Source organism: Centroberyx gerrardi, chromosome 23 (assembly GCF_048128805.1).
Source record: "Centroberyx gerrardi isolate f3 chromosome 23, fCenGer3.hap1.cur.20231027, whole genome shotgun sequence".
In the NCBI taxonomy this organism is placed as follows: Eukaryota; Metazoa; Chordata; class Actinopteri; order Beryciformes; family Berycidae; genus Centroberyx; species Centroberyx gerrardi.
In genome coordinates, this window is record NC_136019.1 from 3,006,249 (window position 1) to 3,018,914 (window position 12,666).

The following is a 12,666-nucleotide window of genomic DNA, read 5'->3' on the forward strand; positions in this document are numbered from 1 at the left end:
GTCATTCCTCTTTTAATCCCCGCTTTTCTATCCCTTTTTTTTTTTCTCCGTCCCTCTCTTCATTTTGGGGTTTCTCTTCCCAAAAGCCGTTTAATCCCCAACTTGTCTTGTCTCTCACTCTCTCTAGTGTCTCTCTTTTCTTTGTCTCTCGCACGTCTTTGTCTTCTCTCTCTCTCTCTCTCTCTCTCTCTCTCTCTCTCTCTCTCTCTGCATCCTTCTCAATCTATTTGTGAATAAATGTGGAATCTCTCTCATTCTCTTCTTTCCTCTCTTGTCTTCCCGGGAACAAAAGACTTCCTCTCCTCGCCCCTTCCCCCGTACTTCCGCTCCCCACTTTTCATCCCTCCTGCCTCTTTCTCCTCCTTCACAAACCGCCTCCGTCGCTCCGCTAATCTCCCCCTCCGTCATTTTCCTCCTTTCTTCTCGTCATCTCCCCCCCCTACCTCTCCCTCCACCCCCCCCCCCTCTCCATCGTGTGCCTCTCTTCCCTCTCTCACACGTCGGTGGCGTTCAGGCGGGTGGACACCACGTCCTGCGCTTCCAGCACTTTCTTCTTCCCTCTCCCTCCTCCTCCTCCTCCTCCCCCTCCTCCCCCCCCCACCGGGTGAACGCTGTCCAGCCGGCCGCTCCGCCCCCTCTCCCCTCCCCGCCCGCCTTCGCCCCCCCGGCACTTGAAGACGGCGAGGAAGGCGGCGCGGTAGTTGCGGTTCATCCAGCCGTACAGCAGCGGGTTGGCGAAGGTGGAGCACATGGCGACCACGTGGAAGACGGTGTAGAGCAGGCGGAAGTCGCGCATGTCCAGCACCGAGCTGTCGATGTCGGTGGCCAGCTGGAAGGCGTGGAAGGGCAGCCAGCTGACGGCGAACACCACCACCATGGTCGCCAGCATCTTGGTGGTCTTGCGGCGCCGCCGGTGGCGCTCGGAGCCGGCGCTGCTCCCACCGCCGCCGCCGCCGGCCGCGCTGCCGACCGCCGCCGGGCTGACGTGCGCGCGCAGCTTGGACCAGATGCGGGCGTAGGCGAAGGAGATGATGGACAGCGGCAGGAAGTACTGCAGGATCAGCATGGAGATGCTGTAGACGGTGCCGTCGGTGTTGTTGCCGGGCCACTTCTCCGTGCACACCTGCGGCGCCGGAGAGAGAGGGGCGAGACAGAGGATTAGATGAGATTAGAGGAAGTTTAAATATCGCTGCGGGGGAGCCGGGTCGGGCCGGCCGGAGGTAACACAGCAGAGAAGAAGAGGATTTAAAGAAGGATGGAGCAAACAGCAGGAACTGAACACAACAGTTTCAACTCAAGAACATATTGAGTAAAACTATGCAAATAAATTTAAAAAAATTTGAAAATACAACAATAAACATAACTTTAATTGTATAGCACTTTTCTAAAAACAATGTTTACAAAGTGCTTTACATACAATAAAACCCAAAGAGACAATGATGTAAAAGTACCACAATTAAATAAGATAAAGTTGAAAATAATAATGAAATAAATAAAAAATAGAAATTAAAGGTAATACAAGAGATGACACAACTAAAAACAGATAGAATTTTATATAAAAGTGTGTCCAACCACATGAATACAAGTTGTTTCCACCAGAGAGACAGTAGTAAATAACTAAGTAAGAAAACGAGAAACACAATTAGAAAGAAAATATGAGAATGTATTCCATATGAAAATAAATGAAGATGAGAGAGGGGATGAGGAGAAAGAGAGAAAGGGTGAAGCGAGAGAGAGAAGGACTGGGGAGAGAGAAGGAATGAGGAGAGAGAGAGAAGAAATGAAGAGAGAGAGAGAAGGAATGAGAGAGAGAAGGAATGAGGAGAGAGAGAGAAGAAATGAAGAGAGAGAGAGAAGGACTGAGGAGAGAGAGAGAATAAATGAAGAGAGAGAGAGAAGGAATGAGGAGAGAGAGAGAAGAAATGAGTAGAAAGAGAGAAGGAATGGGGAGAGAGAAGAAATGAAGAGAGAAGGAATGGGGAGAGAGAAAGAAGAAATGAAGAGAGAGAAGGAATGAGGAGAGAGAAAGAAGAAATGAAGAGAGAGAAGGAATGAGAGAGAGAAGAAATGAAGAGAGAGAGAGAAGGGATGAGGAGAAAGGGAGAGAAATGAAACGAGTCGGTGTTGTGTTTGATGCAGAAATCGGGTGTTTCAGGTCTCTGTATGTGCGTGTGCGTGCGTGTGTGTGTGTGTGTGTGTGTGCGTGTGCGTGCGTGTGTGTGTGTGTGTGTGTGTGTGTAGGTGTATGTGTGTGTGTGTGTGTGTGTGCGTGTGTGTGTACCTGGATGGTGTGTCCCGGCTCCAGGGTGAAGGAGCCGTACTCTCTGAAGATGGCCAGAGGGCTGGCCAGCACGGCGCTCAGCACCCAGGTCAGCGCTATCACCCCGAAACACACGTCCTTCCTCATCCTGGTCTCCAGGTGGTACACTATACACCTGCACACACACACACACACACACACACACACACACACACACATCAGAGTTTTGTCAATATAACACAACAGTGATTCAACCTATATTCAGTTGATGAAAGCTTTTCTAATTGCTGTTCTAGAGTCTGGTAGCTCTTTCCTGGGAAGACCTACTACTTTTTTCTATTTTTATCTACTTCATTGTATATGTACTCTGATGTTTTTCTACTGTTTTGTTTTTATTCTGTGAATCTTCACATTGAATCTCGTGATTCCTTGAATACTGTAGACATATGGATGTGAATGGCCTTTCTTGGTGATGAATGGCCTTTCTAGACACTCTATTTCTAGGCTCATGCTGATTGCCCAGTGATGTCATTGATTTGGGACACCTGTTGATTATATATATGTCACTGAGATGATGTCATATTTTATCCTGAAGAAGGCAATACGTGCCGAAACGTCAATCCATAATATAAAATAAAACGAATGCGTCAGAGTGCGTCTTCCTCCCTCTTCTGAGCTCTTTCAAATCAAAAAAACTTTCAAAAAAAGTTTCCGGTTTGTTTGTAATAAACAGCAGAAGAAGAACTGGGTAGTTAGCATGAGCAGTGATAGCCAGCATGGCTGAACAGACAAAGAAAAGAGAAACTCAAACTGCATCAACAGAGAATCCAAGCCCCGCCCACACTGTTTGATTGACAGGTGAAGTGCAGCAGGACAGCAGTGCGGTCTCTCTCTTCTGTTTGTCTCCTCAGCAGTCTCAATAGAAAGATGTGTAACTGTGAATTCCCGGCGGTCCTGAGAGCTTCTCGTGTTCTTCACGCCCGGAGCGCCGACAGCTAGAAAATATCCAAACTTTCACCGGGAGAGCGCCGCACTTCAAACAGGATTTAAACAGCCAATTAACAACAACGGCAGCCATGACCGCCGCTTAGCCACGCATCTGTTTAGCTGCTAGCTAAAGAAAAGCTTCCCGGTGGAAACAGAAACTGATGTGAGGCTTTGGAGGATGAAATGATGAACACTTTCACAGCCTGGATCCTCTGTGTTTTAGAGATAGGTGCTGATGAACTTCAGCTAATGACTTTTTCCCCCCAAAATAGATATAAAGTGTCAATATAAAGTGCATTCAGTGAATTTAGACAGGTAGATAAAGTAATTGGAGGCTGATTGGAGAAGCAGCCAGTCTCTCTGTCTAATTATCTAATTATATACACCTGTATTTGTTTGTAGTCTCCTGTATGTTTCATTGTTCTTTCATTTTAACATGAAATAGCCAAAATAATAAAGGGTTTTTAACTTCATACAGAGAATATACAGAATGCCTTGGATTTTTTCTTGACCTGGTTAAAGGTTTCTGCTCAATCTTTAAATTTATTGGGGCAATTAAACAGATTTATTTTGTTTTTTACACACTATGCATGTCAATAGTCACCATTATAATCACCTGTTATTTTCCTACCAAGATGGCCGTGTCTTTGTGTACGAAATGTGCTGTGGAAATAAACTTGCCTTTGCTTTTGATTCCCTGTCTCTGAAGAGTATTGATCAGACACCTTGGTGTGATTATGGATCGTGTTAAACTGCAAAAAATGCCAAGTGATTTATCTTGTTTCCAGATCTATCAGCTTATTTCATGATATTTTCAGTCAAATTATCTCTCTGCACTGGCAGATAATCTTGCTGGTTTCAGTAAATGTCACTTGATTCATGCCAATATGACTTCTTTCAAGAAATCATCATAAAACAATGAAGAAAATGTGGAAACAAGAAACTTTCTCCAAGACAGTTTCACTTTTACCCAGAAAATGTCCTGAAACAAGTTACATTCTCCTCAAAAAAAAAGGCAAATTTGTTGAATTTTTACTAAAATAAGCTTAATGAGTCTGGATACAAGATACAATAACTTCATAAGTCTGTCAGTTTTTGCAGTGAACAGCTCTCTTTCATTTAAAAAACTCTAAAGTCGGGTTTTCTGTTAGAGTCAGACTCTGAAAACTGTGAAACTTGTGCATGCTTTTATTAGAAGGAGAAGAAGGAGAACAGTAATACTCTCAGGCTGAGGCGACGCTCTTGACAAGGACAAGAGAAACTGAAGTCATTAAACCGGTTCTCAGACCGCCGCCCCGGCTCCCAGTGAGCATTAACGGTTGACTTAAAGATTCTGCCGCTTGTGTGCAAAGCTCTGACCGGCCCCGGCACCGCGACGCGTCTCAGATTTGCTTACGAGATACGAGCCGACTGGGTCTCTCCGGTCTTCTGCCGCCGGTGTCTCGGTTGTTCAAGGATTAAATCAAACGCTGAGCGGAGCCGCTTTCAGCTCTCAGCTCTGATGCAGCGACCAGCTGGAAGACCGGCTGGAACCTCGTCTAAAAACAGCCTTAAAACTTTCAATTCTCTAAAGCCTTGGACTAAGTTTCATCCCTGTGTGTGTGAGTGTGTCTGTGTAGGTGTGTATGGTTGTGTTTGAATATGCCTGTGTGTGTGTGTGTGTGTATGTGAGTGTGTTTGTACACGTGCATGTTCTCTATGTATGGTATTATGTGTATATGTGTATTTAATCTATGTGTATTTATATTGACACAGAGTGGCTTTGCTTTTATAGTTTTATGTAAAACCTCACAACCTCAACCTTCAAATAAAAAAATAAATAAATAAATAAAAAGAGCTATTGATTAGTTATTGATTGAGCATGCCCAGACGCACCAAAGCTGTGATAAAGAATCGGGGTTGCTCCACCAAATATTGATTGTTGAACTCTTCTTAAGCGAAGACATAGTTATTTTTATGATTTATTTGTGGGTATAAACTTGTTTAGTTTGCATTATTGTGTATTTTTGTTTTGACCAGTTGTCACTTTCTGCAATAAAATGTTATGAATGAGAAAAAAAAAAAAAAAAAAAGTAAAACCTCACTGCATTTCTTTGTGCATGGATTGTGCCATTACAAATAAAGTCTGATTTAAAGGAGGATAGCGGTGTCCTTTATAGTTACAGCCCATTTACTTCTGTCTGTGTTTACATTCCTCACAATCATTTTGCAGTGCATGCCGTATGTAATTAGATATTTTAACATTTACTTGTTTTTCCGTCATTTTTTTTTTTTTTCATTTGTACAAACTTCTCTGTTTTAAAGCCGTCCCAGGAAGCTCACAGGCAATTTCACCCATCTTTGGTTTCCAAGGCAAAGTAATATTCATAAGCTTTTTTTTATTATTATTTAGAGACACGGTTACAAAGTGCTTTACGGTCAAAGTAAAAGAAAGTCCACAGACAACAATAACCACTAAAAGAAAGTAAAGTAATAAAAGATGGAACAATACAAGCCATAAAAAGCAACATGAAAAAAGAGAACCGGAGAATAAAATGTTATAAAAGCAGAACAGACAATAAAAGGGTTTTCTTAAACAAGTGGAGGGAGAGAAGGGAGTAGGACTAACTGATTATTGCCAATTGAAACAGGCTGTTTAGTGCAAATAATTTATGAAGAGTTAATTTTCAAAATGCTATACATCCATTTTTAAAAACAGAAATCATTACCTGAAGTTCATCATGCAGTATCTCTAAAATATAAAGGATCCCGTGTGTATAAGCATTGCCATTGTGTCATTAGTTACTTATCTTAAATTGTTAAAATACAATATTGTATATGACTCATGAACATAATGCTTGAAAAGAAACACAAATGCATGTTGAAAATGGAGGAGTGCAGTATTGAGGAGTGCAGTATTCTGCTGTAAACCGGGTTAACGAGGTCACAGGAGTTCAAATTATGTAAATGACCCGTTGTTCGTCCTAACCCGGGTGCATCACCGCTCGTAACACCTACTCTCTCGCTCCCACAGCGGCGCCCGGCATTAGCGACGCCTAATTGGCCCGTTAGCGGGGCGGGACGGGCGTCAGAGTGGGCTTTCATTTGCATGTGAATCTTCATTGTTATTCTCTTTCAAACAGCAGGTGTATTAAGAATGCTGGGCCAATGCTACTTTTACATTTGACTTTTTTTTTTTATTTGCATTTAGAGCAGCTTGGCGAACGCTTGTAGAGGTTCGTTGTCTTGCTCATCGGCTGATTATGGACATATTGATCGAGCCGGTGACCTTTCGTACCTTCCACCCTGCATCCATTTGCATGTGAATCTCTCCTGCATTAAGGTTTTTAAAGCGCTTTGTGAACCCAAGGGTTGTAGAACTGTCCCAACCCATAGAAGAGCATGTTATCCATCAGCTGAATTTAAATCATGAAAATCACAAAAATCAAGAGTTACAAGGTTTTCGCCTGACAGCAACGATGTGAAGAGTTAATTTTCAAAATGCTTTTCATCCGTTTTTGGAAAAAAAGAAATCACTACCTGAAGTTCATCATGCTGTATCTCTGAAATATAAAGGATCCAATTAGTCACCCATTATCTTTTATACAAGCACTAGAAATAGTTCAAATTTGGCGCTATCTATCATTTTGTAAGGTGTCACTTCTTTTCAAACGTTATCTGATAACAAGAATGAACGGCGGCAAATGGCTTCTTCTGATTGGAGGAAAACGAGCGCTGATATCTCCAACTATGCTGACTGTGTGCAGACAAACCAGGAAGAACGGAAAGGAGAGCAGCAACCTAGATGATTGGCACAAATTTACAAAAAAACACAGATGTTATCCTGGATTAAGAAGGAGAATGAGCGAATATTACAATTACATTTTAGTCATCGTATAGCTGATGTTCTTGTCCAGAGAAAATTACAATGACTGACAAGGGGATTCAAAGGCACTTCAACAGGACAGATGGACATTCATGTGACGCTGTGATCGCTGATGTAGTATTACTGTAAAGAAAAAGGTGGGGAAACTCTGACCTACATAGAAAGGCAGTGGAAAAATCGGTTCCCAATGGGTCAGAGAAGATAAAAAAGAAAAGCTGGGAAACTGTATAATGCACAAAACAAGTAGTTTATTTGCTATAAATAGTTCCGACAAATACAAGCACTTCAAAGCAATAAATGAACACAAATACAGGCTTGGTTTAGCAGCTACACAGATATTCATTATACAGTTTCCCACCTTTTCTATTTTATGAAACTATGACCTACACTTGGAGATCATCATAACGCAAAACTACCTAGACCCTAACTTCACATGACTTACATTAGTTTGCCAAGTCCAAGACATCTGTGTCCAAGTTTTTAAGACCTGTGCAGAGCAAATCTTCCATTTTATTTCCAGACTGTCTCTTCAGCTGTAGAGGGAGGAAAACGTCTGGAAACACTCTACGATTGTTCCTGTAGCTAAGAGTCAGAGGTGTGGACTCAAGTCACATGACTTGGACTCGAGTGACAATTTGAGTTGCTTGAGACTTGACTTGATGCATGAAGAGAAGACTTGACTTGACTTGGGTTCTGGTGACTTGGGACTTGACTCTGACTTGTACTCTGATGACTTGAAAAGGTTTCTAAAGTCTTGACTTGAGATCTTGTGTTTGTGTAAATGACTCAGATTGAAAGTGATGAGATTTGTTCCAGCGGACGACTGAATTTAAATTCTGTTTTCTGAATTAGTATGGAATGATTGAATTTATTGAAGTTGAAACTGATTATAGAAATCAAACTCATGATGCTCTTACCAAGTTTTTATCCTATTAAAACCATATTGCATTGAAAAGTCCTAGATATTTAGTTTTCTTTAAGATATTAAATTGATACTGGACTCTTGATTTGTTCTGACTTGACTTGCTGTTCTACATTTAGACTTGAGACTAGACATTAATGACTTGGACTTGACTTGGTAATCTACATTTAGACTTGAGACTAGACATTAATGACATGGACTTGACTTGGTAATCTACATTTAGACTTGAGACTAGACATTAATGACATGGACTTGACTTGGTAATCTACATTTAGACTTGAGACTAGACATTAATGACTTGGACATCTACATTTAGACTTGAGACTAGACTTGAGACTTGTGCCTCAAGACTTGAGACTTGGGACTCGAGCAAAGTTGACTTGGGCACACCTCTGCTAAAATTAAACACCCCAAGGTGCTTAGTAACTTCAGGCCAGTCGCTCTTTCTTTCTTAGTCATGAAGTCATTTAATAGTCAAGATAATAATAATGAAGGAAGTCTTAACTGATAGAGAAGTCGCTGCAGGTCAGGAGGAGGAGTGGAGGATGCTGCCCTCGCCTTATTGAATCATTAAGGCTCTAAGACTTTCACAGACTAAACACTTATTCCACTACATGTGCGTATCCACAGGAGTCAAAGTCAAAGCCCAGGGTCGGCCGGTACCTCCGAAATGTCAGGCAGGAGAAAAATTAATTTTCTGCTCATCTAATTTCTGCCGTCTCATGTTCCTTCCCTCTCCCTTGGGCTTTGTGCTACCTCCTCTCTCTCCCCGTGTCTCTCTCTCGCCCTTTCTTCTCTCTCCGTCACGTAACCTTTCTTCCAGTCATCCGTCTCTTGCCTTTCTCATGCCTTTACATTCACATTTTATTCATTCAGCTGATGCTGTTATATAGAGCGACTTGAGTACAACAGCAGATTCAACTTCAATTCCTTGATCGCCCATGTTATAAACAGACAAAAGTAAGGAGGTCAAGGGTCAGAGGTCACAACACCCAGACAGGAAATATAAAATATGCTCCCTTTCTCCTCTTTCTCATTGTTCCTTTCTTCCCCTTCTGCCCTCTTGCTATCCAGTTCCTCTCCAAATCTATCTATCTATCTATCTATCTATCTATCTATCTATCTATCTATCTATCCATCTATCCATCTATAGATCATATTGTTAACCAAGGACTTAAGTTGCTTATTATCCTTTAACAGAGGGGTGACCGAGTCAACTTTGCTTGAGTCCCAAGTCTCAAGTCTTGAGGCACAAGTCTCAAGTCAAGTCTCAAGTCGATTACCAAGTGAAGACTCTTGATTTGTTCTGATTTGACTTGACTTGGTTGGTCTACATTTAGACTTGAGACTTGACATTAATGACGTGGACTTGACTTGGACTTGACTTGGTAATCTACATTTAGACTTGAGACTTGACTTGAGACTTGAGCAGGAAGACTTGAGACTGACTTGGGACTCAAGCAAAAGTTGACTCGATCACACCTCTGGGAACTACTGAAGCACATGAGTTAACGTTTAAATGAGGCTGTGATTTTAGCTCGCAAAACTATAAATAAGCGAACCAATTTTCAAGTAAGGTAAACTTTGTCAACATAAATCTACCCACCACCCCCACCCCCCCACCCCCCACCTGAAGCCCCACCCACCTGTGTCGGTCCAGGGCGATGACGTTGAGCGTTACCGTGGAGACGTGCACGGCGAGGCCCTGGGCGAAGGGCAGCAGGAAGCAGAGGGCGCTGCCGAACTTCCACTCGCCCAGCAGGGTGTAGACCAGCGTGAAGGGCAGGCACAGCGTGTTCACCAGCAGGTCAGCTGCAGGGAGACACAATGAGAATGTAATGTGAATAATAATAACGTTAATACTGTGTTTCACATGTCCTGCACTGTGCCATGTTGTTTACTTTGTAAAAACAACATCTGGGTTGCTGTGTCTGGTGACTATTGACATGCATAGTGTGAAAAAAACAAAATAAATCTGTTTAATTGCCCCAATAAATTTAAAGATTTAGCAGAAACCTTTAACCAGGTCAAGAAAAAATCCAAGGCATTCTGTATATTCTCTGTATGAAGTTAAAAACCCTTTATTATTTTGTATATGAAACATACAGGAGGCTACAAACAAATACAGGTGTATATAATTAGATAATTAGACAGAGAGACTGGCTGCTTCTCCAATCAGCCTCCAATTACTTTATCTACCTGTCTAAACTCACTGAATGCACTTTATATTGACAGTTTATATCTGTTTTGGGGGGGGGGAAGTCATTAGCTGAAGTTCATCAGCACCTATCTCTAAAACACAGAGGATCCAGGCTGTGAAAGAGTTCATCATTTCATCCTCCAAAGCCTCACATCAGTTTCTGTTTCCACCGGGAAGCTTTTCTTTAGCTAGCAGCTAAACAGATGCGTGGCTAAGCGGCGGTCATGGCTGCCGTTGTTGTTAATTGGCTGTTTAAATCCTGTTTGAAGTGCGGCGCTCTCCCGGTGAAAGTTTGGATATTTTCTAGCTGTCGGCGCTCCGGGCGTGAAGAACACGAGAAGCTCTCAGGACCGCCGGGAATTCACAGTTACACATCTTTCTATTGAGACTGCTGAGGAGACAAAGAGAAGAGAGAGACCGCACTGCTGTCCTGCTGCACTTCACCTGTCAATCAAACAGTGTGGGGCGGGGCTTGGATTCTTCTGTTGATGCAGTTTGAGTTTCTCTTTTCTTTGTCTGTTCAGCCATGGTGGCTATCACTGCTCATGCTAACTACCCAGTTCTTCTTCTTCTGTTGATTCCAAACAAACCAGAAACCTAAAACGCATAGGATTTTTCCCAGGAAAGAGTTAGGGGAGGCTGGGGTTGGTTGGCACACTTTTTGCTCTCTTGCCTAATTTATGTTAGAATATTCTAACCAGAAGCAAATGAAAGGTTAAGATCTCAGCTACAAATAAATATTGTTTAATATCCACAAATGTTTTGTACAATTAGGAGATTCATGATCAAAGTCATGTTGTGCACTTGTGCCAACCAGCCCCAACAGATTCTTTTTTTTTTTTACACTTCTGATAGGCCTATTACCAAGCTGAAATGTTGCCCTCATCAATAAGTGAGTGACTTTTCAGATGTTTTAACATAATAGATGAGTGCAGGTCAAGAAAGCAAACATTTTGATGTTACATTTTTGTGCCAACCAACCCCGGTCTCCCCTACCAGAACAGCAAATGCAAAAGCTTTAATGAACTGGATACAGGTCGGATCACTGTTGCCTGGTGTGCCTGCTCTTCTTTACTCACATCACTCCTCGCACATTAGTGAACACAGATGAAGCCGTGCGTATCACCTAACCAGGCAAATTCAGAAAAGTCGGATTCACGCCGCCTCCCGCCCGCCGCCGCCGCCGCCGCCGGTAACGAGACGCAAACGACAAACCGCGAGTACAAAGGAGGAAAACAAACCAAAGCGAAGCCACATGAGCTGACAGCGTGGCGTCCCGTCAGCACACAGCGCCTTCCCCCCGATCCCCCCGAAATCTGCATCAAAACATCTAGGCTGCCTGTCAGCTTATCGTGTAGAACGCGTGTTGCGCTGTCAGCAGGGAGGAGAGAGAGAGAGAGAGAGAGAGAGAGGAGAGAGAGAGAGAGAGAGACAGCAGAGGAAGCAAGCTCCTACTCTCCTGTTCTGCTGAAGCCGGAGGATCGGCCGCGTCACTTCAGGACACGCAGAGGCGAAACAATCGGTGACCCGCAGCTCTGCCCTCGATACACAGAGACGCCATCTGCTTACCGAGTCACAAGTCAGACGGCGGGCCCGGGATGCTTCGCACACAAAAACAGACAAAACCCCAAAAACCTGGAAGCCGCCGCTGCAGTCTGGACTTCAGGAGCTAAATCACTCTTTAAAACATCTTAAAACCACCTTAACTCTCTGTTCTTATTTATTACTCTCTGATTTTTACGTCATCTCTTGTTCTTACGAAGGAGAGAAAACAGTCCGAGCTGCATGATGTGCAGCCACAAAAACAGTAAATCTCCATCTAAACAAGTCATTTAGTCTGTTATTGAGTCCGAAAATCCGAATTTTCTTTGTAGAAGAGAAGTGATGTGAAGAAATCTGCCAATGAGGTTTGATAATTTCACTTGTTTCCAATGCAAATCAACTTGTTTCAGGAATTTTGTAGAATCAAGTGTCATTTTCTTGACAGCAGTGCAGTGATCTGCATATTCTGACTGATATTGACACTCATTTCTAGAAAAGTCCTGAAACAAGTGAAGCTGCATTGGAAACAAGTGGAGTTATCTCTCCTCACTGCAGAATGTTTCTCTTGGTTTAAGAGAAATAAGGTTTGAAGGCTGACTGTGAGACTAAATGACTTGTTAACATGGATGTTTTTTTTTTTGCAGTGAAGAGCACACACACACACCTCTATATGGCTCTGGAGGTTTCTCTACACTGCAAAATGCATTACAAGGTGTCCAGTGATTTGAAATTGTCTCCAGACCTATCAAGCTTATTTTATGATATTTTTAGTCAAATTATCTCACTGCACTGGCAGATAATCTTGCTGGTTTCAATAAATTTCACTTGATTCATGCCAATATGACTTCTTTCAAGAAATCATCATGAAACAATGAAGAAAATCTTGAAAC

General features: G+C 42.6%; 1 protein-coding gene across 1 annotated transcript in view; it reads right to left on the reverse strand.

Annotated features, from left to right (window-relative positions):
- Positions 1–493: 493 nt before the first annotated feature.
- npy2rl (neuropeptide Y receptor Y2, like) overlaps positions 494–12,666 on the reverse strand; it is a 29,542-nt gene continuing 17,369 nt past the window's right edge. The window contains exons 3-5 of the mRNA XM_078291846.1: positions 9,681–9,846; positions 2,282–2,435; positions 494–1,123 (exon numbers count right to left, since the gene is read on the reverse strand). Coding sequence (XP_078147972.1) covers positions 494–1,123; positions 2,282–2,435; positions 9,681–9,846 — 950 coding nt within the window. The remainder of the gene's footprint in view (positions 1,124–2,281; positions 2,436–9,680; positions 9,847–12,666) is intronic.